The sequence below is a fragment of the Phocoena sinus genome, chromosome 2 (genome assembly GCF_008692025.1).
Source record: "Phocoena sinus isolate mPhoSin1 chromosome 2, mPhoSin1.pri, whole genome shotgun sequence".
NCBI classification, from domain to species: domain Eukaryota; kingdom Metazoa; phylum Chordata; class Mammalia; order Artiodactyla; family Phocoenidae; genus Phocoena; species Phocoena sinus.
In genome coordinates this window covers 31,421,086-31,444,542 of record NC_045764.1, presented here as the reverse complement: position 1 = coordinate 31,444,542, position 23,457 = coordinate 31,421,086, and the positions used below count along the sequence as shown (strand labels likewise).

At 42.6% G+C, this 23,457-nt stretch overlaps 2 protein-coding genes and 1 long non-coding RNA gene across 3 annotated transcripts in view; 1 reads left to right on the top strand and 2 right to left on the bottom strand.

Moving 5' to 3' along the window:
- Positions 1-23,457, bottom strand: part of FAM189A1 (family with sequence similarity 189 member A1) — a 358,843-nt gene that overhangs the window by 92,682 nt on the left and 242,704 nt on the right. Inside the window, exon 3 of the mRNA XM_032624741.1 lies at positions 6,110-6,220. Within this exon, the coding sequence (XP_032480632.1) occupies positions 6,110-6,220 (111 nt within the window). The remainder of the gene's footprint in view (positions 1-6,109; positions 6,221-23,457) is intronic.
- On the bottom strand, positions 8,486-10,070 carry NSMCE3 (NSE3 homolog, SMC5-SMC6 complex component). Its single transcript, XM_032624742.1, has one exon. It carries the CDS (start codon positions 9,962-9,964, stop codon positions 9,125-9,127), a length of 840 nt encoding a protein of 279 aa, XP_032480633.1. The 5' UTR covers positions 9,965-10,070; the 3' UTR covers positions 8,486-9,124.
- LOC116749911 lies at positions 10,204-22,402 on the top strand. Its single transcript, XR_004348729.1, has 3 exons — positions 10,204-10,362; positions 21,195-21,335; positions 22,107-22,402. It is a non-coding gene; the product is annotated as an uncharacterized LOC116749911 (long non-coding RNA).

The window sequence follows — 23,457 nt, the reverse complement described above, 5'->3', positions numbered from 1 at the left end:
AAACAAGACATATTCTTTACCTCCATCGTCCAGTGCTTCTCATCCTTTCCTCTTTTAACCATTAATTCTAAAGTGCTACGAAAAACAGAAATTTAATGATTTCCTAATGGTTAAGAGCAAGGTTAGAATCTGATGCCAGCACCTGCCAGCTGCATGACTTTGGAAAAGTTCCTTAACTCTCAAGGCCTCAGTTTCCTTACCTGTTAGTGGGGATAAAATAGCACCTGTCTCTCAGTCATGGCTGTCAGGAGTAAATGAACGAACGCATGTGACGTGCTCAGAACAGTGCCTTGTATACAGCAAGTGCTCAAAGAAGTTTGCAATCCTCACCATCATCATCAACACCACGCAGCAGTTAGTATTAGTTTGGCATAAAGATATTAAAGAGCACATTTCCATCTCATGTTTGAACATATATCAAAATGAACTAAATATATAACTTGTATGAAATTTTCCACCTAAATTTCTAATTCTTGGCAATACAAAGTAGGACAAATATTTTAATTCACTCCATACTGAAACACAGCAGGACCCTATGGGGCCTGTCCAGGACCACCTCCCCCTCTGCCCAAATACCCTCCGCCTGCCTTTTGTCTGCAGAAGAACTTTGGTCAAAGAATAAATTTAATCAGAGAAGTGAGAAAATGCAGGAGCAAAGGAAAACAGTCAAACAAGACCAAATAATAATAGTTTAGTCATTAAGCAAAGTCAAGGACCTTTAGTTCCTCCTTAAGGGGTATAGATAATGTTCTGAGCCATATTCTGTGAGCTGTCTTGTAGGTACTGAAACCCACACCAGGTGGAAGAAGTCAACTACACGAGGACCAGACTGTAGCCATGACATAAGCTGCCACAGTTCTGAGAACTGTCCTCAAGGAAATGGGAATAATCCGACCCTAGAACTGAAGATGAAGTGTACTGAAAACAATCAAGATGACGCCGGTCAGACCACCGATGACCAATTTCAAGACGACTGTCAGAGCTGACTGTGCTGTTTCTGCATGTGGCCCCCTCCCTCAGCCTATAAAAGCTCTTGTCCCCTGATCAGCAGGGGGGAATTGGCCTTTGGACATGAGTTCCCTTCTCCCCCAGTTGCCAGCCTCCAAAATAAAGCAAACTTTCCTCTCCACCAACCTTGCCTCTCAAGTATTGGCTTTTGAGTGGTGAGCAGCCAGACCCAACTTTCGGTAACAATACTACGGTGAAGGAGGATATATTTGTTTCCTTTATAATAAAATTATTACCCAACTATATTAAAATTAAAAACAAGGACAAGAATGCATGTTCGCTGTGGCCATGCCTGTGACAACAAAACAATGGAGATGGCCAGACCGCCTCTCGGTGCAGGTACATACAGTGACTATGGGGAAATACACACAGCCGCCAGAAGAATGAGGGGCTCCCTGTATATACTTCCATGGTAATGTCTCAAGGTAATATCAATGAGCAGGGAAAACGCCACAGAAAAAAGTATACAGTATAAGCGTGTTTAAAAATAAAACTGTATGTTTGTGAATGTACAACATGCACACCCACATGTATGTAAACCTATACGCATATACGAGGGTCTGAACACATCTCATCCTAAAGGGATCACAGGTGTGATGGGGAGTGGCAGGCAGATAGTGAGAGGGGAGACGTCCAGTTTTATTCCAATTCATGTATCACCTGCATCTTTTCCAATGAGAATCTATTATTTCATATTAAAAAAAAAAAGGAAACAACAACAAAAAAGCGCCTTTTCCGTTAAGACAATGTACTTATCAACACACGATGCATTATATTATATTGATCTGCATTTGAAAAGCACTGTTAGGCTTTCATTTTAAAAACACTGTAAGAATGTGAAAGTAAATCCCAAACTTCTGCAGGATGAATTAGGTCATAACTGAAAACAGATTTTTAAACAAATTTTTGATGCTGTGCAATATTTCATTGTACCAGCAGTCGTAAATTAAACAAAACACGATGAGGCATTTAAAAAGACATTTGAAAACCCCGTAATGGTTTTAATTGTCATTAATCTAAAACGGCATGTTTACTTAAAACCCCCAGATAATTTTTTACCTTCCTCTAGGGCTCTTAGGAAAAGAACCGCTGGGATACACTCGCTGATTCACTCACAGGCCAGGATGGCACCCAGCCCTGGATGTGGCCTTGTTCCTTGTGGGGTTCTGCCAAGTAGGGAATGATGGGAAATGCCAGTACTCGGAGGAAAACTGACGGGATGCCAAGAGAACAACAGCAGCTGGGAGCGTCTCCGATAAGGGGATGGGGGGAGGCCCTTCCCTGGAGGTACTGACACCAGCTGGGACCTGGGATCCTTTGCTACAGTGCTTGCACCTGGACAAACATCTCTTTGAGCAACAAAATACAAAGAAACTATATGGGACTAAAAATAACTGCGTGCATGTGCAGCTGGGGCAAATTCTGGACAACAAGATACAAAGAGACCAAAAGGCCCAATTGTCACTTCTGAAGGGACAGGCGCAAAAGCCCATGTAAGGAGCCAGTTCACCAGCCTCTCAGGGAGCGAGTTAGCGATGGAAATTATTACTTGTTCTCCCTTCCCCTGCTGCAGCAGCGGCCCCAATAAAGCTTGCCTGAATTCCTTGTCTGGCCTCTGATCGATTTTGATTAAGGAGGCCAAGAACCCTGGTCAATAACTGTACCACCTACTCTGGAATCCCACAGCAGGGGCAAAAGCCACTCAGTATTTGTTGAGTTATGAATGTGCACAAAGGGTCATCTTCTCTGCCATGTTTATTTTAGCAAAAGACTAGAAACATCCCTAACTGATCCTTCATTAAGTGGTGGTTAAACAAATTATCATCCATCCATCCATCCGTCTGTCTGTCCATCTATCCATCCATCCATTTATCCATCCAACCATCCATCCGTCCGTCTACCCAGGGCTGTCTATTTAACAGCTGGAAAGGGCTCCAAGGGCTGATGTACAAATGTCACCAAGCCACAGGGTTGGCTGACAAAAGGGATGTGGATAATGGTAGGCAGAAGAGACGTGTGTAAGAATGGTAACACAACACTAATATGCACAGAAAATATCTGGCTACCAAAAACTTTCTGAAGGGGATGCTAGGAGTGTGGAATTGAAAAGAGACCTCATAATTATAATAATTTATATATAATAAACTATTATGTATAATAAAAATTTGTTAATTTTTAATTATGCAGAGGAAAAAGACACACAGATGTGGAAATGTACTAGATACACTAAAGAAAAACAAAAACTGCACTGAAGGATTTATAAAAATAATTTGGATAAAACCAAAAGCATGCACAATGTGCCTGAAAGGGAAAACATGATGTTGTCAACGTGTCCATTCTCCACCAAATTAATCTATAATTTTAATATGATTCCCATTGAAATTTCAAATTGATTCCTTTGAGTCTTGAAAAAAAAATTTCAAAACTCATCTGGAAGACTAAACTTTTAAAAACAGGCAAGAACTTTTTTAAGAAGTAGATTCAAGTCTGGGATGGGGGTGGGGTAGGGCTTGCCCTACCAGTTATAAAAATAGAGAGTTAAGGTAATAAAAGTGGTGCTGTTCTGTGTATAGCACAGGGGATATAGCCAACATTTTATAATAACTGCAAATGGAGTATAATCTGTAAAAACACTGAATCATTATGTTGTATAGCTGAAACTAATATAATACTGTAAATCAACTACACTTCAATTTCTTAAAAGGTAGTATTGTTCTGGAATATGAATAAACAGACATGGGAATGGGACAGAATGAAAAGTCCAGAGATAGGCAAAGAGTCACATCTGTACGTGTGTGTGCATACCTATGATAATGCTGTCAGAGTAGATACCGGCTCTCTTTTTGACTATCCAGCATACATTCCTGCCTTCCTTCCCTCAACCCTTCCTAACAGTACCTTAGTTTGGAGGATTATCTCTTGGATTCCACTGGTGGGACAGCTAAGCAGATTTTTTCTTACCCTGGCCAATCAAAATGCTCCCTCCCTGGACTCTGACTCTAGGACCAACGGACAAAGCGGTTAAGAACCACAGGAACTGTTCACTCCTGCAGAACTGCATCCTGAGGAGTTCAGGGTTCCCGCTGCAGACCCCCACTCTGGGTCAGGCTTTTGCAGCCACAGAAGCTCTTCTGGAACCAGCCAGTTTCCAGGCTTAATCTCTAACCCCTTGGATATTCAATAGGTCCCACCATCTCTCTAATAAATGGCCTTTGGCTTTGTCAGTTTTTGTAACTTGCTACCAAAGGACTCAATGTTCAGGTGGCATTTCATATCATCAGGGAAATATTAGGTTACTCGGGAAATAGTTTTAGGAAAGCTAGCTACCCATTTTAGAGGAAAAGGTTAAATTCATCAAATAAATTCAAGGATATTAAAGAGTTAATTATTTTTAAAAAAAGCACACCAGGGGAAATTATTGGGGTAACATGATCTTAGGAAGGAAAAGGTCTTTTTATTGGTTCTAAGGTAAGACCACAAAGGAAAACTTTAACAGCTTTGAACACACAAAAATTAAAATTTTTTCTATGTGAAAAAATAAAGGGCAAATAACAATCCAGAAATATATCTGACCCTATAAGCTGCAGGACTCAAAACCATAATATACAAAGAGCTCTTGCAAATAAATAACTGTTAAATCTAAAAATGGGTAAAGGTCCCAGTCAAATCACAGAAGAAAAAGAAATATAAATGGTGCATATATAAATATATAAAATATATGTAATATGTAAATATAAAATTGCATATAATTATATAATTACATCTTTCCCATCCTTTCATGCAGCATACAGTATAGGGAAACAGGGTCTGAGATTAATACCAGGAGAAGTCAACCTTTCAAGACTGGGCACTTGTCTTTCTTTTGGATCTGGACCTCCAGGCACTTTCACTTCTTGTCACCCCAGTCACTCTGTCTTGGAAAATCGGAATCAGAGAAAAAACTGGCTAATCCTGTGTAGGTTGCCAGATTTTTACCATATTCACCACATTTAGTACTTAGGAAAAGAGAGGCTACCAAGTTACGAACAGAAGTTAGCAAGTCGCCCTTTCTGTTGGTGATGGGGCTCCAGGTTGTGTCAGTTCTTGGTACTCCTGGGGAAATACTGCACTACAGCGAGAATATTCTGTGTATATCATATTGGGATGAAATATGATCAGTGTGAGCTTGCCCGCACTGAACAGAAAATAACAAGACTAAGCTCTCAGTTTTGGGGACTCAGTAGGTGTTTCAGCACTCAGCCTGCACCGTACACTAGACTTGCTGGCCTTGGTAGACGAGGAATGTAAAGGGCAGCAGCTCCCCTTTGAACCCGATGGCATGGCTACAAGAAACGTAGGCACTGCCCTGCTACAGAAAAGCTTCAGGCAGTTCAGCATAGCCCCTGACCTCTCAGAAATCATGGCCACAGGTTGGCAAGTACATGGGCAGCTGTGAGGGGCACGGCTCTAAAAGGTGGCCTTGTGCCTTCTCTAAGTTAAAGAAACAAACACCAGCACCCCCATACCCAGTAGCCAGGGTCACATCAGGGGTCACACTGCACCTGTACTGAACGTCATGGGACACACTCTGATTTCTGCACCAGCCACACGCATATGTTACCGAAGCAGGAGCCAAGTTATGATAAGGAATGATGGTTACATTCAACAAACCAAAATGACCCCCTACCATGTCCATAGCACACCATCTACGGTTTTCCTAGATTGAAAAGACAGTTCTCTTTTTTAACTGAAAAATGAGAACTAAATTGTTTGGATGCACACATTAGCAAGCTTATATGTATCTCGGCACTTAAAATCGATTTACAAAACTGATTTTTAAAAATTCAGTGGAGACAAATATCAATGCAACAAATATTAAAATAAAATCGTTACTAAAGACATTTATTTTAAAATAGCATTACACTAATATACTATTAGTAACTGACTTATGAGTAGAACCAGTTTTAATTTGGGAGAATTTTAAAAAATCAATCATTGTGAATTCCTTAACACTAAAACATCAGAATGCATCCAAGGATACAATAACATTATTTTTGAAATCACTTTCATTCAAAATCAAAGCCTATGCCCTTTATCAAAAGGTCTGCATTTCATTACTCACCAACTGACAGCCTTCTAGGGAGTTGACTAGCTGAGCGTTCTGACAGGAGAGAATTGAACCAGCCAAATTCAGCATTACACATACTGCAGAGAGCAGCATGAAAAAGGTAATCTGGAAACAAACCAAACAAGAAATTGATTATTCACTTGGAGAGACTCAAAGGAAAAATTATTTGGCTTTCAAAAAGCTTTCAGATGATCTAGTAATTATATGAATAACATTTCTGTTTTCAAGGAAAGTATTATTTATTAAAATTTCAAATTCATATTACCTTAAGTCAAATAAAAAAGGTAAAGTCTCTGAAGAGCCATAGCCAGCAACCATGATTTTATTTGAAATATACTGTAAAATATTTTAGAAGCTAAACTTGAAAATACTATGCATCCTTCAGTCTCAAAATAGTGTTATATAGTCTCAGAAATAACAAGTAATAAATTACTAAAAAAAAATCAAGTGAAAGAAGTTTATTTATTAGAATGCCTTTAAGTTTATTTCTTTTAATTTTTGTTATGGAAAATTTCATACATATGCAAAACCAGAGAAAACAGTGTAACGCCCCGCATACCCATCTCCCAGCCTGTAAATGTACTCAATATTTATTGAAAAAAATCTTCATGTAAGTGGACCATGCAGTTCAAACCTGTGTTGTTCAAGGGTCAACTGTATATATTATTCATATATTAAACATTATATTGTATTAACTAGACAACGGAACAATAGCCACAAACTTGACACCTCTGGGAAGGGTGAAAAGATACAAGGGTTTGATCTGGTCTGTAATGTTTTCTACTTTAAAATTTGAAACAAAATGGTTATCTACTGACGGTAAATTATTAACATCTCTACAAGAAAAGTGTGGGGAAAACATGTGCCTCAGATATAACTGACACTGCATAGTGCATAATGATATTTTCCGCCCCCTACAGATGAAAATCCCAGCATTAGAACACCCCAGAGGGGTAAGCGGTCATTGAGTAAGCAGAATGCTTAGCCAGGAGGTAATTCATACACTGAAATAAATGCAAACCAAGAAATGCCTTTAAGGACCAACTATATTCACTGATAAAATAAATGCAAATTCCAGTTCAACAGAATAAAGTAAAACCCAGTCATCTAACCCATTGCTCCACACCACCACATACCCACCAGATTCTTCTAGATGACTCTAGTCCAGGGTTGATCAATCCACATTTTTCTTTTTTTAAGTATTTATCTCATTTCATGATTAATTTGCAGTACCTTCCCCCAAAACAATCATACTTATTCACCTGCTGAATAATTAACAGTTGAACTTCTGTATATAAACAGCATTTTGCCAGAGACTATGGAGAAATACAATGAAAGGCCACTATACCTTTCATGATTAATTTGCAGTACCTTCCCCCAAAACAATCATACTTATTCACCTGCTGAATAATTAACAGTTGAACTTCTGTATATAAACAGCATTTTGCCAGAGACTATGGAGAAATACAATGAAAGGCCACTATACCAGCTTTTCTTCAGGCTCGTTTAATCCATACAACTAACTATGATATAATTATTGTTTTTCCCATTTTACACATAAAGAAATTGAGATTAAGGGAGCTTAAAACCTATGCCAAATCACCATGTTGCCATAGCATGAGCCGTAATTTGAATTCAGTCTATCAGACAACCTCGAAACCCCATATGCTATTCACTACATTACAGAGACCTCTCCAACCTGGGGCAGATCTTATTTTCTGCTCTTACTGTTTACATGGGCTCTACTCACCATAAACCATGAGTTATGTTTTTCCATAAAACCATACAACAGAGTCAGACTAGAAAAGTCACATTTTTGAACCAGTAATTCCAATTCGAGGAATGATTTAGAACAAGATAATGAAAGAAAACCTTAAAAAAAATTTTTTAACTGCTCCAGACCAAGAAAAAACAAATTTAAACAAATTTTAAGGAACAAAGTAACAACTAAAATCCCCCACAGCCCCGGACTGTGCCAAGATCTCTAGGTATACTTCCCTATCTAATTATCACACTACCACACACAACAACATGCATCATCAACCCATTTTACAGGTGAGGAAAGGTCTGTATACAACCTAACCTGCTTAAATTCCTACAGCCAGTTATGCAGAGGGAGGCTCTGATCCCACGTAGTCTGATTCTCAAGTAGGTATGGTTAATCATTAACACTTTTCTGTGACCCACAGAAAGTAATATATTTTACATCATGATCCAACATGCACACACACATAAAAATAGAGCAACTTCCACAAAACACTATTTACCTGAATGATACGCGGTAAAAATTTTCTTTTTTTGTTAAGATGCTGTTTTTCAGTAATGAAATCTTCTCATGACTTACGGTTAAAATAAGTGCACAATGCTTACTTGCTTCAAAACTACAGTGTTTATTATAACTATAGTAAAAAAAACCAAAAAAAACAAAAACAAAAAACCAGAAAAAAAAGGAACTAAATGGTCAGCCACACAAAAACTTATCCGGAAAAAATACAACGCATACATTGCTTAGAATGACTCATAACACTTACACACATGGGAAATATGTTTTTAAAATGGCTATGCTAAGATTAATAGAGATGTAGGCAGTTACATTTTAGTTTTCAATTTATAGACTTTTATTTTTCCTTACAGAGTTGAGTAGTCCAGAGGCCAGACAAGAGCCACTTCGTTTTATTTCCCTGGTATGAAAGCAACTTACTGACGTGTTCTTTCTTTTAAATGTCTATTTCCATAACATGGTACAAAACTTTCCAATTCGCTTTATAAAGCTAGCAAGATTTTTATACCGACAAAAAAAATACAGACAGTAAGACAAACCAAAACAAAATAAAGCATCCCCTAATATTTTTATAAATGAAAATTCGGAACCAAAGTGACTTATAATATCACAAGAAGAAAAGATTGCAAACACATCCTAAAACTGTTACACACATTTAAAGGTTACAGCAAGATGCTCCCTCCCACCCCCAGCCCTTCCCCAGCGTCTCTCCGAGTCTGTCTCAGGTTTCAAGAGGAAGGGGCTGGGGTTGGGGCCGTGCCCCCGGTCTGGGGTCTGGCCCTGGCCTCCTCCTCCGCCAAAGCCTCACAGTACTGCGCCGGCCAGTCCTTGGGATCCTGATTGTGGACTTTGGCCACGAACTTGAGCACCTTCATCTTGCTGGTCTCCAGGTTGGTGCGCGGGCCCCACTGGAGCTCGTAGTCCACGGGGTCCGTGTGCGGGATGCGCCGGTACTCCAAGTACCGCTGCCGCACGAAGTCCTCGGTGATGAGCTTCTTCGGATCCCCGAAGATGAGGTGCTTCTTGGTGGGGTGCACCCCGAGGCGCCGCAGGAAGTCCCAGACCTCGGTCTCCTTGATGCTGTTGCCCTTCATGAAGATGAGCCCCAGCACGATCATGAGCAGCCCGGTGGTGGGAGTGCCCTGGTCGCCGCGCATCTCCGCGTCCTCCTCCACCGGCTCTAGTGTGTTGACCAGGATGTAGGTGTTACTCCGGGGCTCCAGCTCCACCAGCCGGTACCCGAACACGTACTCCAGGCGCTCGGCCGCCCGCCGCAGCAGCTCCGGGAGCACGTCCTTGTAGTCCCCGACCACGTGCCGCAGGATGTCGGTGCGACGGATCGGGATCTTCCTCTGGTCCTTGATCAGCAGGAACTGCACCAGCTCCGCCACCTTCAGCTCCAGCTGCTTCTGCGACCGCGGCCCCGGCGCGGGGGAAGCCTCGGGCCGCCGGCCGCCCTGCGATGCGGCGCTGCCCGGCCCGCGGGATGTGCTCGGGGCCTCCTCGCCGCCGCTGCCCAGCTCGGCCTGGGTGCCGGCGCGGCCCCGGCTCTTCGGCTTTTGCGACATGTCGCGGCGGCGAGACCCGCGCTACGCGGACACCCCGTAACTAGCAGCTGAGGAGATGAGGGTCTGCGCGCAGCTCCTCCTGGCGGCCCTGGGCGGGGCCGGAGAGGGCGCGGTTGCGTCACAGAGGCTGCGCGCTGCGTCAGGGGGCTGCGCGGTTGCGTCACGGAGGCTGCGCGCTACGTCATCGAGGCCGCGCCGTGTCTGGGGGTCGGTCTGGTTCGGCCGGCTGTTGCGCCGTGGCGGCGTCTCCGCGCAACCCTGCGGGTCCCAGCCGTGTGTTTTATTAGAATTAAGTGTCGTCCTTACGAAACCCTGAAGATAGAGAACAGGAAGCAAAGGTCCTGAGCGAGTGTGCGGCTCAGCTCAGGACCGCACAGCTCAGGCCAGATCCGTAGAAAGTGAGTATCGAGAGCTCTGAAATCGGGACTGTTTGTAGGTGGAGGAGACTCCCAGGAAGAACGTGGGAGAAAAATAAGGGTAAGAGCGTGGAAGGGAAGTAAAAGCATTTCTTTCTCCACAAAACTGAGCATAAAAAGGATAAAAGACCCTGAGGACTAGTTTGCCGTCGCCAGCCGCCCCCACCCCCAAACCATTTCCTACCAGTAACTTTCTCTAAAGCCCCTGAGTCTGTTTAGAAAGAATGGTAAAGGCAGCCTTGCCTCGCAAGCAGGGCTTTCCCAATCTTTTCACCATTTTAGCATTGATACTCTGTGCATAATAAACTCCAGCCGGACAGCTGCGTCAAAGCCATCCCAGAAAGCACATTTTAGTTAGGTCCGGTGAGTTTATCTTTTGGAAAGCACATGCTCATGGAAATTGCCTGGGCCCACACCACAATTTTTGCAGAAATGGCTAAGAGAACGCTACCAACAGAGAAACGTGCTCTCTCAAGAGATTACCGTTTAATTTGGGGCATCCCTGATCAAGAATTGCAATCATGTGAATCTCTTAAATGTCTTAATATATCAGCCTTAGGACTCAATGAGAAAGAAATGAGAAAGAAAAGAGAACCCAAGGGTATCATCCCTCATAATCTGTGACGTGCACTTTATATAAATATATATATATACATTTTTAAATTGTGCAAATCTAATAGCCAATGTGAGTCATTCCATTAACTCATACCATTTGCAGTCTGCTGCCATTACTTCCACAGAGTTCAGCAAATGTGTTCCTTTTGTATTAACTTACTTGCAAAGAAGAAACTGAATTTACCTCTCTTTTTTTAAAAAATATATTTTATTTACTTATTTTTGGCTACATTGGGTCTTCGATGTGGTGAGCGGGCTTTCTCTAGTTGTGGTGAGAGGAGGCCACCCTTCATTGTGGTGTGCAGGCTTCTCACTGCGGTGGCTTCTTGTTGCACAGCACGGGCTCTAGGCACGTGGGCTCCAGTAGTTGTGGTGCACGGGCTTAGTTGCTCCACGGCATGTGGGATCTTCCCGAACTAGGGCTCAAACCCGTGTCCCCTGCATTGGCAGGTGGATTCTTAACCACTGCGCCACCAGGGAAGCCCCCTCATTGTAGTTCTGATTTGCATTTCTCTGATAATTAGTTATGTTAAGCATCTTTTCATGTGCCTCTTGGCCACCTGTATGTCTTCTTTGGAGAAATGTCTATTTAGGTCTTCTGTCCATTTTTTGATTGGGTTGTTTGGTTTTTTTATACTGAGCTGCATGAGCTGTTTGCATATTTTGGAGATTAATCCTTTGTCCATTGATTCGTTTGCAATTATTTTCTCCCATTCTGAGGGTTGCCTTTTCGTCTTATTTATGGTTTCTTTTGCTGTGCAGAACTTTTAAGTTTCATTAGGTACCATTTGTTTGTTTTTTTATTTCCATTACTCTAGAAGGTGGATCAAAAAAGATCTTGCTGTGATTTACATCAAGGAGTGTTTTTCCTATGTTTTCCTCTAAGAGTTTTATAGTGTCCGGTCTTATATTTAGGTCTTTTAGTCCATTTTTAGTTTATTTTTGTGTATGGTGTTAGGGAGTGTTCTAATTTCATTCTTTCACATGTAGCTGTCCAGTTTTCCCAGCACCACTTATGATGAGACTCTCTTTTCTCCATTGTATATTCTTGTCTCCTTTGTCATAGATTAGTTGACCATAGGTGCATGGGTTTATCTCTGGGCTTTCTGTCCTATTCCATTGGTCTATGTTTCTGTTTTTGTGCCAGTTCCATACTGTCTTGACTACTGTAGCTTTGTAGTATAGTCTGAAGTCAGGGAGCCTGATTCCTCCAGCTCCATTTTTTTTCTCAAGATCGCTTTGGCTATTTGGGGTCTTTTTCTCCATACAAATGTACACATCCAACATATTAGGACAGCAAAACAAACAAAACTGAGCTAAACTAAGCAAGTGCTGGGGAGGATACAGAACAACTGCTAGTGGGATGTAAACGTCACTCAGATAAACAGTTTGGTAACATCTTACAAAGTTAAAGTTACATTTACATCTGACCCAGCAACCGTACTCTAAGGTATTTCACTGAAAAAAATAAAAATTTACATCCATACAAAAACATACACACAAGTGGCTATAGGAGCTTTATGCATAATCACCAAAAGTGGAAATAAAGCAGTATTTTAATGGGTTAAGAGATAAAGCAGCTGTGTTACATCCATACAAATGAATAGCACCCAGCAATAAAAAGGAACACAATTACTTATAGGTACAACAGCATGGCTGAGTCAAATGCATCATGCTAAACTCATGAAGCCAGTCTCAAGAGAGTACGTTTTGCATGAGTCCATGTAGATGACCCTCTGGAAGAGGAAAGAGGAAAAACTACAAGAGTGGAGAACAGATCATTTGTTTCCAAGGATTAGCAGTGGGGTCAAAGACTTGACCATTGCAATGTGGTGATCACGGGGCCCAGGAACAAGTGTCAGGACTGCCAGGCAGTGTGGCGGGTACGCTGTGGGCTGCTGTCACAACCAGGGCCAGTGATCCTTTGGGACGGGAAGTGGTACCCAGCCTGGGGCAAGTGGGGTGGGTACAGGCCAATCGTGGGAGGCCCAGTGCTCAGGGAGCCTAAGCATTCAGTGGAGGGAGTAAACTGGAGTCGGGGTGACCCGGAAAATCTCCAGGACTACAGCAATCCTTGGTGATGGAAGCTGGGGACAGAGCACGAGGTGCTTTCCAAATACAGGGCCTTAGGGCATGAGCTTGCTCACTTGAATATTAAAGGAAATGGTGATCCTGTATGGCTGGAAGACTTAAGACACCAAGATAGTCACATTTACTGAGAAGAAAGAGAGATCTTATTTCTAGGGAAAAGCTAAATATAACTAGTGTAGAAGACCATGTGACAATGTCTTCTTAGTTAACTTTTAGAATTCAGCACATTTTTAAAAAGATAGACTTTTCTTTCTGATCACACTAAGCCAATTTTTAATACTTGTCTGATATTTTTTTCCCAAGAAGAAGTTCTATCAAAGGACCTGAGACCGACAGAAAAGATATTGGCAAATATTCTTTTTTATTTTTAAGTTCATTTGCCAAGAACCCAGCTGTTTAAAGCAGTAGTTCTCTCTAGCTTTCTGTAACTAAATGAGAACAATAAATTTCAAATGTATCTCTCTCCTAAAGCCATACAGGGTACCCTATCCTTTCTTTTATACAAAAAATACAGGATTACTTGCTCAGATAGAATGAAAATTTGAACAGCCACCTTGTAAAAATTAATAATATATGATTTTCAGCTAACATATAAAATACTCAAAGTTGAATAAAATAAAAGTCAAGGGACTTCCCCGGTGGTCCAGTGGGTAAGACTCCACGCTCCCAATGCAGGGGGGCCCAGGTTCGATCCCTGGTCGGGGAATTAAATCTCACATGCATGCCACAACTAAGACCTGGTGCAGCCTAAATAAATAAATAAATACTTAAATAAATACATAAAGTTTTTTTAAAAAAGAAAATACTTATAAAAACAAGTCAAATAAAATACTTGAATATTTAAATAATCTGAACATACTGATCACTCCCATTACCTTTATCATAAATATCACTTAACAGTGAAAAATTAATATTAATAAGCTGGGTGGTTTGTAGATGAGACATTTAGACACAGATTCTTCCCACTGGTGTTTATAATCCAGCTTTGGTTGAAATATAAATATAGCAAAAAACATAAAAGGAAGAAATCATATTCAGGGAGAAAACAACTTCCCTATTGCTATAGACTGAATTGTGTCCTCCCAAAATTCTTATGTTTAAGTTCTAACCCCCAATGTGACTGCATCTGAAGATAGGACTTTCAGGAGGTAAATTACGGGTAGATGAGTCATAGGGTGAGGTCCTAATCTGGTAGGATTTGTGGCCTTTACACAGAGGGGAAGAGCAAGAGAGTATGGCCTCTCCACGGGCGCCCAAGGACAGGCCATGTGGTGACTCGGCCAGAAAGCAGCAAGTCAGGAAGCGGGCTCTCGCCAGAACCTGACCAGAACTTTGAGACAATCCACATCTGTTGTTAAGCCACCCCGTCTGTGGTGTTTTGCCATGGTTGCCCCAGCTGACCAAGACATCTACTAAGGAGTTTTTATTTATCCTATTTTAGAATAATACGTTTGGTTAAATGTCAACTAATGAGTGATAATATTTTTACATATTTCTGTGACTTTTCTGGGAGACAAACAGTTGAAAATTATCTAAGTTTCTTTCCCCAAAATCCCTGTCTACAGATCACTTCTTTTATATACACTGTAACCTCAACAATTACCACCACCACCCCGAACAAAAATTTGGACCCTCTGATGCTTGTTTAAACACGGGATGACTCGTTTTGACACTTTTTCTGAACTCACTCCTGGTAAAGGCTGGTCACAGACAAAGCAGAGAACTCTTCAAGTCTCAGCCTCAAAAGCTCAGTGACATTACCCCAGGCAGGTCAGCGTCACTCAAAAAGCATGGTCTGGGGGCCCAGCTGCCACCCCTCGCCCACTGGCTGACCCAGTGGGATCACCTCCTTTCTCTCTGACCCCGTGTCCTCTTCAATAGCATGGGGATCAGAGCTTTCCTGGGGTCAGTGGGAAGGTGAAAGACACAAACATAAAGCGCCTGGGGCAGTTCCTGGCACAGAGTAGGAAGCGATTTCTAGAATGATTGACAGTGTTACAATAGCAGAAGATGTGCTCGGAGAGTAGTCATGGATTCCAGCCTGGTTCCCAGAATAATTTCTTTAAAGAATGTCTTCAGCTCTTGTCTCCCAAAGCCTGCTCACATGTTGTGGGACTGTCAACACCGTCACGGTAATTGCCGCCATGGCCCGAGGTCCCCTCCCGCCCTTCCTCACATAGGTAGCATCACACAAAGAGCACAGGCTCCAGACCAGGACTCTCTGGGTCCAAACCTCTGTGCCTCAGGTGACTCACCAATAAAAGCTGTTTGATAGGAATGCCTATCACACAGGATAACGTGAAGAGTTTAAAATGGTACCCAGTGAGCCCTCTGTATAGCCTGGTACAGGTGGTCCTCTGTGGATGTCCACCTGGCCTCTGCAGGTGACCCAGGTGCAAGGCCCCCCCCACCCCGCTCGGGTTCCCTCCCAGGTCTGCTCCGTGGAATGCAGGCCCACAAGCCCCAGCTCCTCGTGAAACCTACAGGGCAGATGGCTCAAGAGATCAACCAAGGGCTTCCCTGGTGGCGCAGTGGTTGAGAGTCCGCCTGCCGATGCAGGGGACGCGGGTTCATGCCCCGGTCTGGGAAGATCCCACATGCCGCGGAGTGGCTGGGCCCGTGAGCCATGGCCGCTGAGCCTGCGCGTCCGGAGCCTGTGCTCCACAGCGGGAGGGGCCGCGACAGTGAGAGGCCCACGTACCACAAAATAAATAAATAAATAATAATAAAAAAAAAGATCAACCAAAAAAGGAAGACAGAGGCACAGTGTTCTCTCTGAACTGAGAGGGGCCTTGGGGACAGAAATAAGTGGCAAAACAGGAGGTCCCAAAGGCTCCTGACTCCTGCCCTGCCCTCATCTTCCAAGGTAGCCGTGAGACAGGAGGCAAGTTGGCAGCGTCCTGAGAATTCTCACCTGCAAGTCGCTCTAGGGAAATCCCTTTGGAATAGAGGCTCATATCGTGCATGTATGAGCTCCACAAAGGAAGAAGGGCCAGGATGGAGGGCCGGGCCAGTGCTTGTGGGGTGGGACCTGCCCGGCTTGGCCAAGGGGACAGTGCTTGAGTTTCTGGGAGGAAAATAAGACCCCGGGGCCTTCGTAGCAGCAGCCTTGGTGTTTTGGTCTCCCCACCCTCTCCTGGGGGTAGAAACCAGGCTGGTGGAGGGCCACAAACTTGTCAGCATGCAGGAACCCAGGAGCACAGGCCAGAGCATTGCGACAGAGCGCTGCCAGGTGCGCCTGCAACAGATACGCTCCCACGGCAGCACAGGTAAACGCACAGGACCAGAAAAACTGCGAAACAGCCTGACAACTGACCAGAAAACAGACCAAGAAACGTAAGCTCCCAGAGCACCACACGGAACCCCAGATCCTAATCAGAACATCAATCCAACACCAGGAGGACTGGAGCTGATACACGGGGAGACAAGAGTCAGAACTGAGGAAGCCAATTACAGGGTGAGAATTAGACCCGCACGGTCATCACACAGCTAATAAACAACTTGGAAAGTGAGGAACAGAGCAGATGTGAGTGACAATCTCAGTAACACCGGGGGTGAAGTGTGAGATCGCCACCGTAACTGCGTGGAGGAAGAAAGAGAGGGGTGATAATACAACGCACAGGGTCTGGGGGGCGCTGGCAGTGTTCTCCCTTCACTCTAGAAACTAGCGTGTCTTCTTGGGAAGGAGAACCAACCTCAAGTTTAGAAGTAACTCTGGTCTCACGTCAGTGCTGCTTCTGTTAATTTCAAATAAAAACAGCTGTTTAAAACCCAGGCAGTGTCATTCCCTAGTAGCTCCTGCCTTTTACCAGCATATGCATCCAGGGATTTCTCAATTTATAGACACTGAATAGGAAAGACTGACCATTTCTGGATGGTATCAATACAACTCTGTTTATTGCTTTTGCTGTTGTCATTTTCTGTTGTGCTTAGTTTATTAGAAATGTGCATGGGTTTAATGTTTTTTAATGTCATCATTAATGTAAAAGGAAGACAATCCACTCAACGTTCCTTCGATAAACGTATCTGTTGAACACTGTAAAGCTGTAAGCCAGACAGAGCTCGCCCAGCTGCAGGTAAGATCAGGGAAGCTGGCAGAATCGGGAAGACAGAGGCTAATCTAAACGCAATTCATTCTGGAAATGCAAGTGTGATTTAACATTAGGAAATACAGTCCATCACATGCATAGAGCTAAAGAGAAAAATCACACGAGCATCTTGGGGCTGCAGAAAAGGTATGCGATTCAGCATCTGTTCATATGAAAAACACTCAATAAAATAGGAATTGAGGGAAAGGATGAGTCTATCCCAACATGATAGAAGATATATGTACATTTACAACATAAACCTCAGCTCGAAAACCAGCATCTTAATGAACACAGGAGAACGTGAGGCTTTTCTGCTCAAGTCTGCAGCAAGACAAGGGCACCCTCCATGTCCATGACTCTTCAGCACTGAGTTCGAGGGATTCGCCCATTATTTAGACAAGAGAAATAAACTGAAGGCATAAAGATTGTGAAAGAAGAGGTTAAGTTATCCTTATTTGTAGTTCATGTGCTTATACATGTGGAAAGTCACGAGTCCTTGCGCCAAACAAGCGCACACACACACACACACACACACAAAAAAACAGGAAGAAAACTTAGTTTTAAAGAACAGGCTGTAAAATAAATACACAAAATCAATAATGTTCATTCACACCAAAGACAACAGTTGGAACACGCAGCTGAAGACCACATTTACAAGAGCAAAATAGGTAAATGAGTACTATCACTGGAGACTTGACAAGAAATGTCTAAAGCCTGTATAAACAAAACTGTGAAACACTCAGGAAGAAAAAGGAAGTTTGAATAAGTGGAAAGATATGCCATGTTCCTGCACAAGAAGATTCAACATCACATAGATGTCGATTCTCTCAAAGTTAATCTACAAATTCAATATCATATCAATTTAAAAATCACATCGTTTCCTAAAGCCAGGCAAGTTGATTATACAGTTCATCAGCAGAACCACCAAGCCAGAACTGCTAATGAAACCTTAGCAAAGCAGAATGACGAGGAAGGCTAACCACACCAGATACCATAGTGTATTATAAAACCTCTGTTATCAAAACAGCATGGTGATGGCGTATGGATTCACAGACCAATGGAAGAGAATCTAAATATCCAGAAATAGACCCTTTGTCTATGGAAATCTAGTACATGATAAAGTTGCCATTTAAAATCACTGGGGGAGGACTTCCCCGGTGGCTCAGTGGTTAAGAATCCGCCTGCCAATGCAGGGGACACAGGTTTGAGCCTGGGTCCGGGAAGATCCCACATGCCGCGGAGCAACTAAGCCTGTGCGCCACAACTACTAAGCCTACGTGCCACAACTACTGAAGCCCACGTGCCTAGAGCCCAGGCTTCCCAACAAGAGAAGCCACCACAATGCGAAGCCCGCGCACCGCAAGAAGAGTAGACCCTGTTCGCCCCAACTAGAGAAAGCCCATGAGCAGCAACGCAGACCCAGCACAGCCAAAAATAAATAAATAAAATTTTTTTAAAAAATAAAAAGAATTGTTTAAAAAAAAAATCACTGGGGGAAAAACGGACTTTTTAATAAGTGGTATTGATATAACCAGGTAGCCACATAGAAAAGGAAAAATATACATCTGTTTTGCACAAATTATATCAGGATTAATTCCAAATAGATCAGAAACTTGAGAGAGGGAGAGATCCCATTTAATATTAGAAGAGAACAAAGAGTTCTTCCCTCTATGACCTACAAATTGAGAAACTGCACTATTACTCACACTCCAAAGCAATAGAGAAAAGACTGATACATTTAACTACATAAAATAAAAATCTTTACATGTCAAAACCCCACCAGAAGTAAGTAAAAAAGACAAATGACACATTAGGGAGTAGGGTGTAACTTGCATCACAGACGAAAGCATAACAGCCCTCCGTATAAAGAGGACAATGCAGCTGTAAGAAGGATAGGAAATATCTCTGTACAGAGACCAACCCCCAGGATATACCTTAAGTTACACACCGAGGACCAGGACAGTAGGACAGTGCGTGTAGCACGCACATATACAGGCAGTGTGCGAAGAGTGCACATACTCGCTTATCATTTTTAAATGAAAGCATAGGGACTTCCCTGGTGGTGCAATGGTTAAGACTCTGAGCTCCCAATGCAGGGGGCCCAGTTCAATCCCTGGTCAGGAAACTAGATCCCACATGCATGCTGCAACTAAGAGTTCACATGCCACAATTAAGGAGCTGGCGAGCCACAACTAAAGGAGCCCGCGAAGCCACAACTAAGGAGCCCACTTGCCGCAACTAAGAAGCCCACTTGCTGCAACTAAGACCCGGTACAACCAAATAAATAAAATAAATAAATATTTTTAAAAAACAACAACAAAAAAGCGAAAGCATAAAGCCAAAACCTAAGAGTGGTTGCTCTGGGGTGGGGGTGAGGGTGGCAGTGGCAGGGGACAAGGGCGTGGAGACATAGAAACAGAATAAACGGGACAGGGATGACAACTAGAATCCTCCAAAAATCCTTTGTTGTACAGATTTGACTCTGTAACAGTAAATGTTCTATATAATCATGAAATGAAATTCAATCAAAACATCTCTAAAATCAGAACAAAATGAAACAAACCAGTATACTGGGTTGGCAGCTTAACTACAGAGAATGGTTTTAAAAAGACCGTAAAATAAGTAATTTCACTGTATCTCTCTAGGAGTGTACATCCTGAGACATAATCAAGGGATATGTGGGTGCTACAGCCCATCTGGTCCAGCAAGAAAAGATAAGAGAGAGAGATTTAAGTGACATAACAACCAAATACAAAAAGACAGAGGGACACAGACAGATACAGTTAGAGAAATCGGAACATTGCACAGTTGATGATAAAACAAATCACTGGTATTTATTGGGTGTGATATTGGCATTGCAGCTATTTAATTTTCTTTCAGAGATATATACTTCAGTGTTTTGAATGAAATAATATGATGCTCAGGACTGCTTGAATAATCCAAGGGAGAAATGGTAAGGGGTAGTGGGGAAAGAATGGCCAGGAGTTGTTGTAGCTGAGCGATGGGTGCACAAAGGTTCAATGCATATTATATTCTTTACCCATGCATATGTTTGTGCATATTATTAATTATGCCTGTGTCTGTGCATAATTATCCACAATTAAACATTTTTAAAAAAACATGAAAAATGCAGGTTCAGATCTCAGCTCTGCTACTTAGTCATGTAGCCAAGTTTTTACAATGTCCTATGTTTTGGGAATCACAGTTCCTTCATTTTTAAAAGAGGGCCCTTAAACTGAAGTCAGAAGGCAAATTAACAACATAACCCAGGCCCATCATGGAGAAGAACTGAACTAAGGCTAGTTATTTTTTATATTTATATGAACAAAAAACAAATAAATACAAAAGTATAATTCTGCCAAATTACTAAGAACATTTTACTTAACACAAAACCAAAGTAAGATTGCAAATGATGCTTTCAAGGGGAAATAAAGAATTGAGCATTTCAGTTTCATAATTACACAAAATAGCAATGCTATAATAGGACTAAATTGATGCCCAAATGTATCTCTCAATTATTGCCAAACTCAAATACCAGATGCAATGCACTAATTCTGAGTAACATCCATAAAACTACATACAGCTATTACCATAAATAATATTAAATTTGTGGGACCACAGATGCTATGCTAAGTCTGATGTGCCTAAAACTTTGCTGACATATTCTGCCCTATTGTTTCATAAAAAACCACAGTAATCAGATTAGGTTAATTATCAAGCCACAGACAAAAGATTCTTCCTTTTAAAATACCCGGGTAAACAGAATAATTTAAAATGAAGAAATATTTTAATAAAAATAGTCAGGGAGAGACCTCAAAGCATTAAGGAACTAGATCTGTACACTCTTGGGGTTTACATTCAAAGAATCAAATTTAAACTCATCACTTATGCAAAACGGAACACGAATCTCCCATTAAAATTATCATAACTGCTGGCTTGTTAAAACACTCAAGTGTATTACACATACCAGAGGAAAATTCAATATTATATCATTCCAATAATGTTTCTCTTTTAATGCAGAAAACATGGAGTTTGACCATAAAGCAATGGGAGATGCTACAGATTCATGCAAAATGAATCTTTCCTGCTTTAGAGGGCAACCACTCAAGGAGGCAGCAGGTGTCACAGCAGCAAAGTCCAGAACTGCCACACCTGTGACAGGTATGGGCGAGAAGGAGGAGTCCAGCCTGATCCACAGAAAAGACCCGAGGTTGATGTCTGGTGAATAAAGGGGACCAGGCCAGGCGTCCTCCTGTGATGCTGCTGTGGGTGTGGCTTTTTCACCGTGGGAGGGCAAGTAATTTTAAAACCATGTGAACTCACCTCCCAGCTGCCTTCTTTTGAAAACAGGCTCTCGCTGGGTTTATCAATCACCCACCCAAACCTGGCTCTCACAGTTAGCCCTGATTTCAGGTGTAAATTTTCATAGTTTCCAGACAGCTGTTCATACATTGATGGCAAGTTCTCCACACACTTGGAGTAATGATGCCTTCCTGTCAGTTGGCTCAGTGTGAGATGCAAACCAGCAAAGATTAGGGGGAAACCAGTGTCTGGATGCTCGCTCCACACATCTACTGTCACACAGCCCTTCCCTCTGCAAAACTGATACCAAGAGAAGCCAATTTGCTAAGAATCACAGGTAAAATTAAAACCTAAAATTTAACCATATGCCCTGTAAAATACCTATTCTATTTTTTGTTAAAGCTATGAAAAATAATTATTCCTCACTTCTACATTCGAGCTGCATCCTCAAACTGAGGGAGAATCCTGCAGGAAGGTTCTAGAGTGTAAGCAGCTTTTGGCAGGAAAGAGCTCTCTGCAGGAGGCCCCTTTGTCTTGTCACCAGCCTTAAACCAGGCACCCCCAGGCTCTACTCATCTCCGGCCCAAGCACACCTTTCAAATCTTGGTAACCTGTCGGTTCTTCCCGTAGATCAAAGACGTAGAAATAAAGAATAAGTAAGTAACCGATGACCAGATCTCTTCCCTAGCTTCCCCTTCGGTAATCACGTGAACAGAACGAACTGTGTGAACAGGATAGCATCACGAGGATTGACAAGCCTGCACTCGGTGGAGAGGGTGATGATGGGTCTGACACCCCCCCCCCCATGTCTACGATTAACTGAGATGACTTCCTTTTTTCCCTTTAAAACTTTCATGGCCGAGCAGAATCTTCGGAGGTGGTTTTGGGGGACACTGAGTCCACCATCTCCCCAGACTGCCAGCATTCTGCTTAAAGACAACCTTCTGTTCTACCAACACCTGCCTCTCTTGAGTATTGATTTTTGAGTGGTGAGCAGCTGGACCTGATTCAGTAACAAGAGAGCTTCTCGTTGCTCCCATGGTCACTGAACACATCTGAAAACAGTAACAGCAGCCTCCTTGCTTTTCCTTTCACATGAATGGAAAGAGGAGGTTGTGTGGGGGTTTTCCACACCCACAACCAGTTCTCCAACTCTCAGACGCCAACTGGGTGGCCAACAATTCCAGTCAATTCTGACACTAACTAACCAGAGTTCGTGCAAGCCCCAGGGATCAGGGCTCAGCCTCACACCACTGCCCCCACCTCAGAAGTTAGTCCTGAGACCTGGGGCCACCTGTACTTCTGGCTCCAAATCAGAGGTTCCCATAACCCCTGCTGAGGTTCAGTAATTTGCTAGAATGGCTCATAAAACCAGGAAAACAATGCCTACTGCTTTATTATAAAGGATACAACTCACAACAGCGAAATGGAAGAAACACATGACAAGGTGTGGAGGGCTTTGATGGGTGGCACAGAGCTTCCATGCCCTCTGTGGGTGCACCACCCTCCCAACACTGCCACGTGTTGACCAACCCCATTATTTAGGTTTTTTTTTAATGGAGGCATGATTGATTAAATCACTGGCCATTGGTGACTGAACTCAATCTCCAACCCCTCCGCTGTCCCAGGAGGCTGGGGTCTAGGGCTGAAAGTTCCAATCCTCTAATAATAGCTTGGTCTTTCTGGGACAGCCCCCATTCTGAAGCTGTTTAGAGGACCCCAGCCAAGAGTCATCTCATTAGCAGATAGAAGTCACTCATCACTCAGGAGACTGGAAAGGTTTTACTCAGTGCCAGGCACAGTGAACAAAGAACAAATGCATATATTTATTTTACTGCACAGGTCTCCCAAGTTGTTTCAACCCTCAGGTTTCTCCTTAGAGACTAGTGGAGAGAGACTAGTAGAAAATCTGGGCCAAACCCTCCTTCAAAGCACTAACTAGTTTTTTTAAACAAGAAGCTCAGACAGCTGTAGTCTCCTC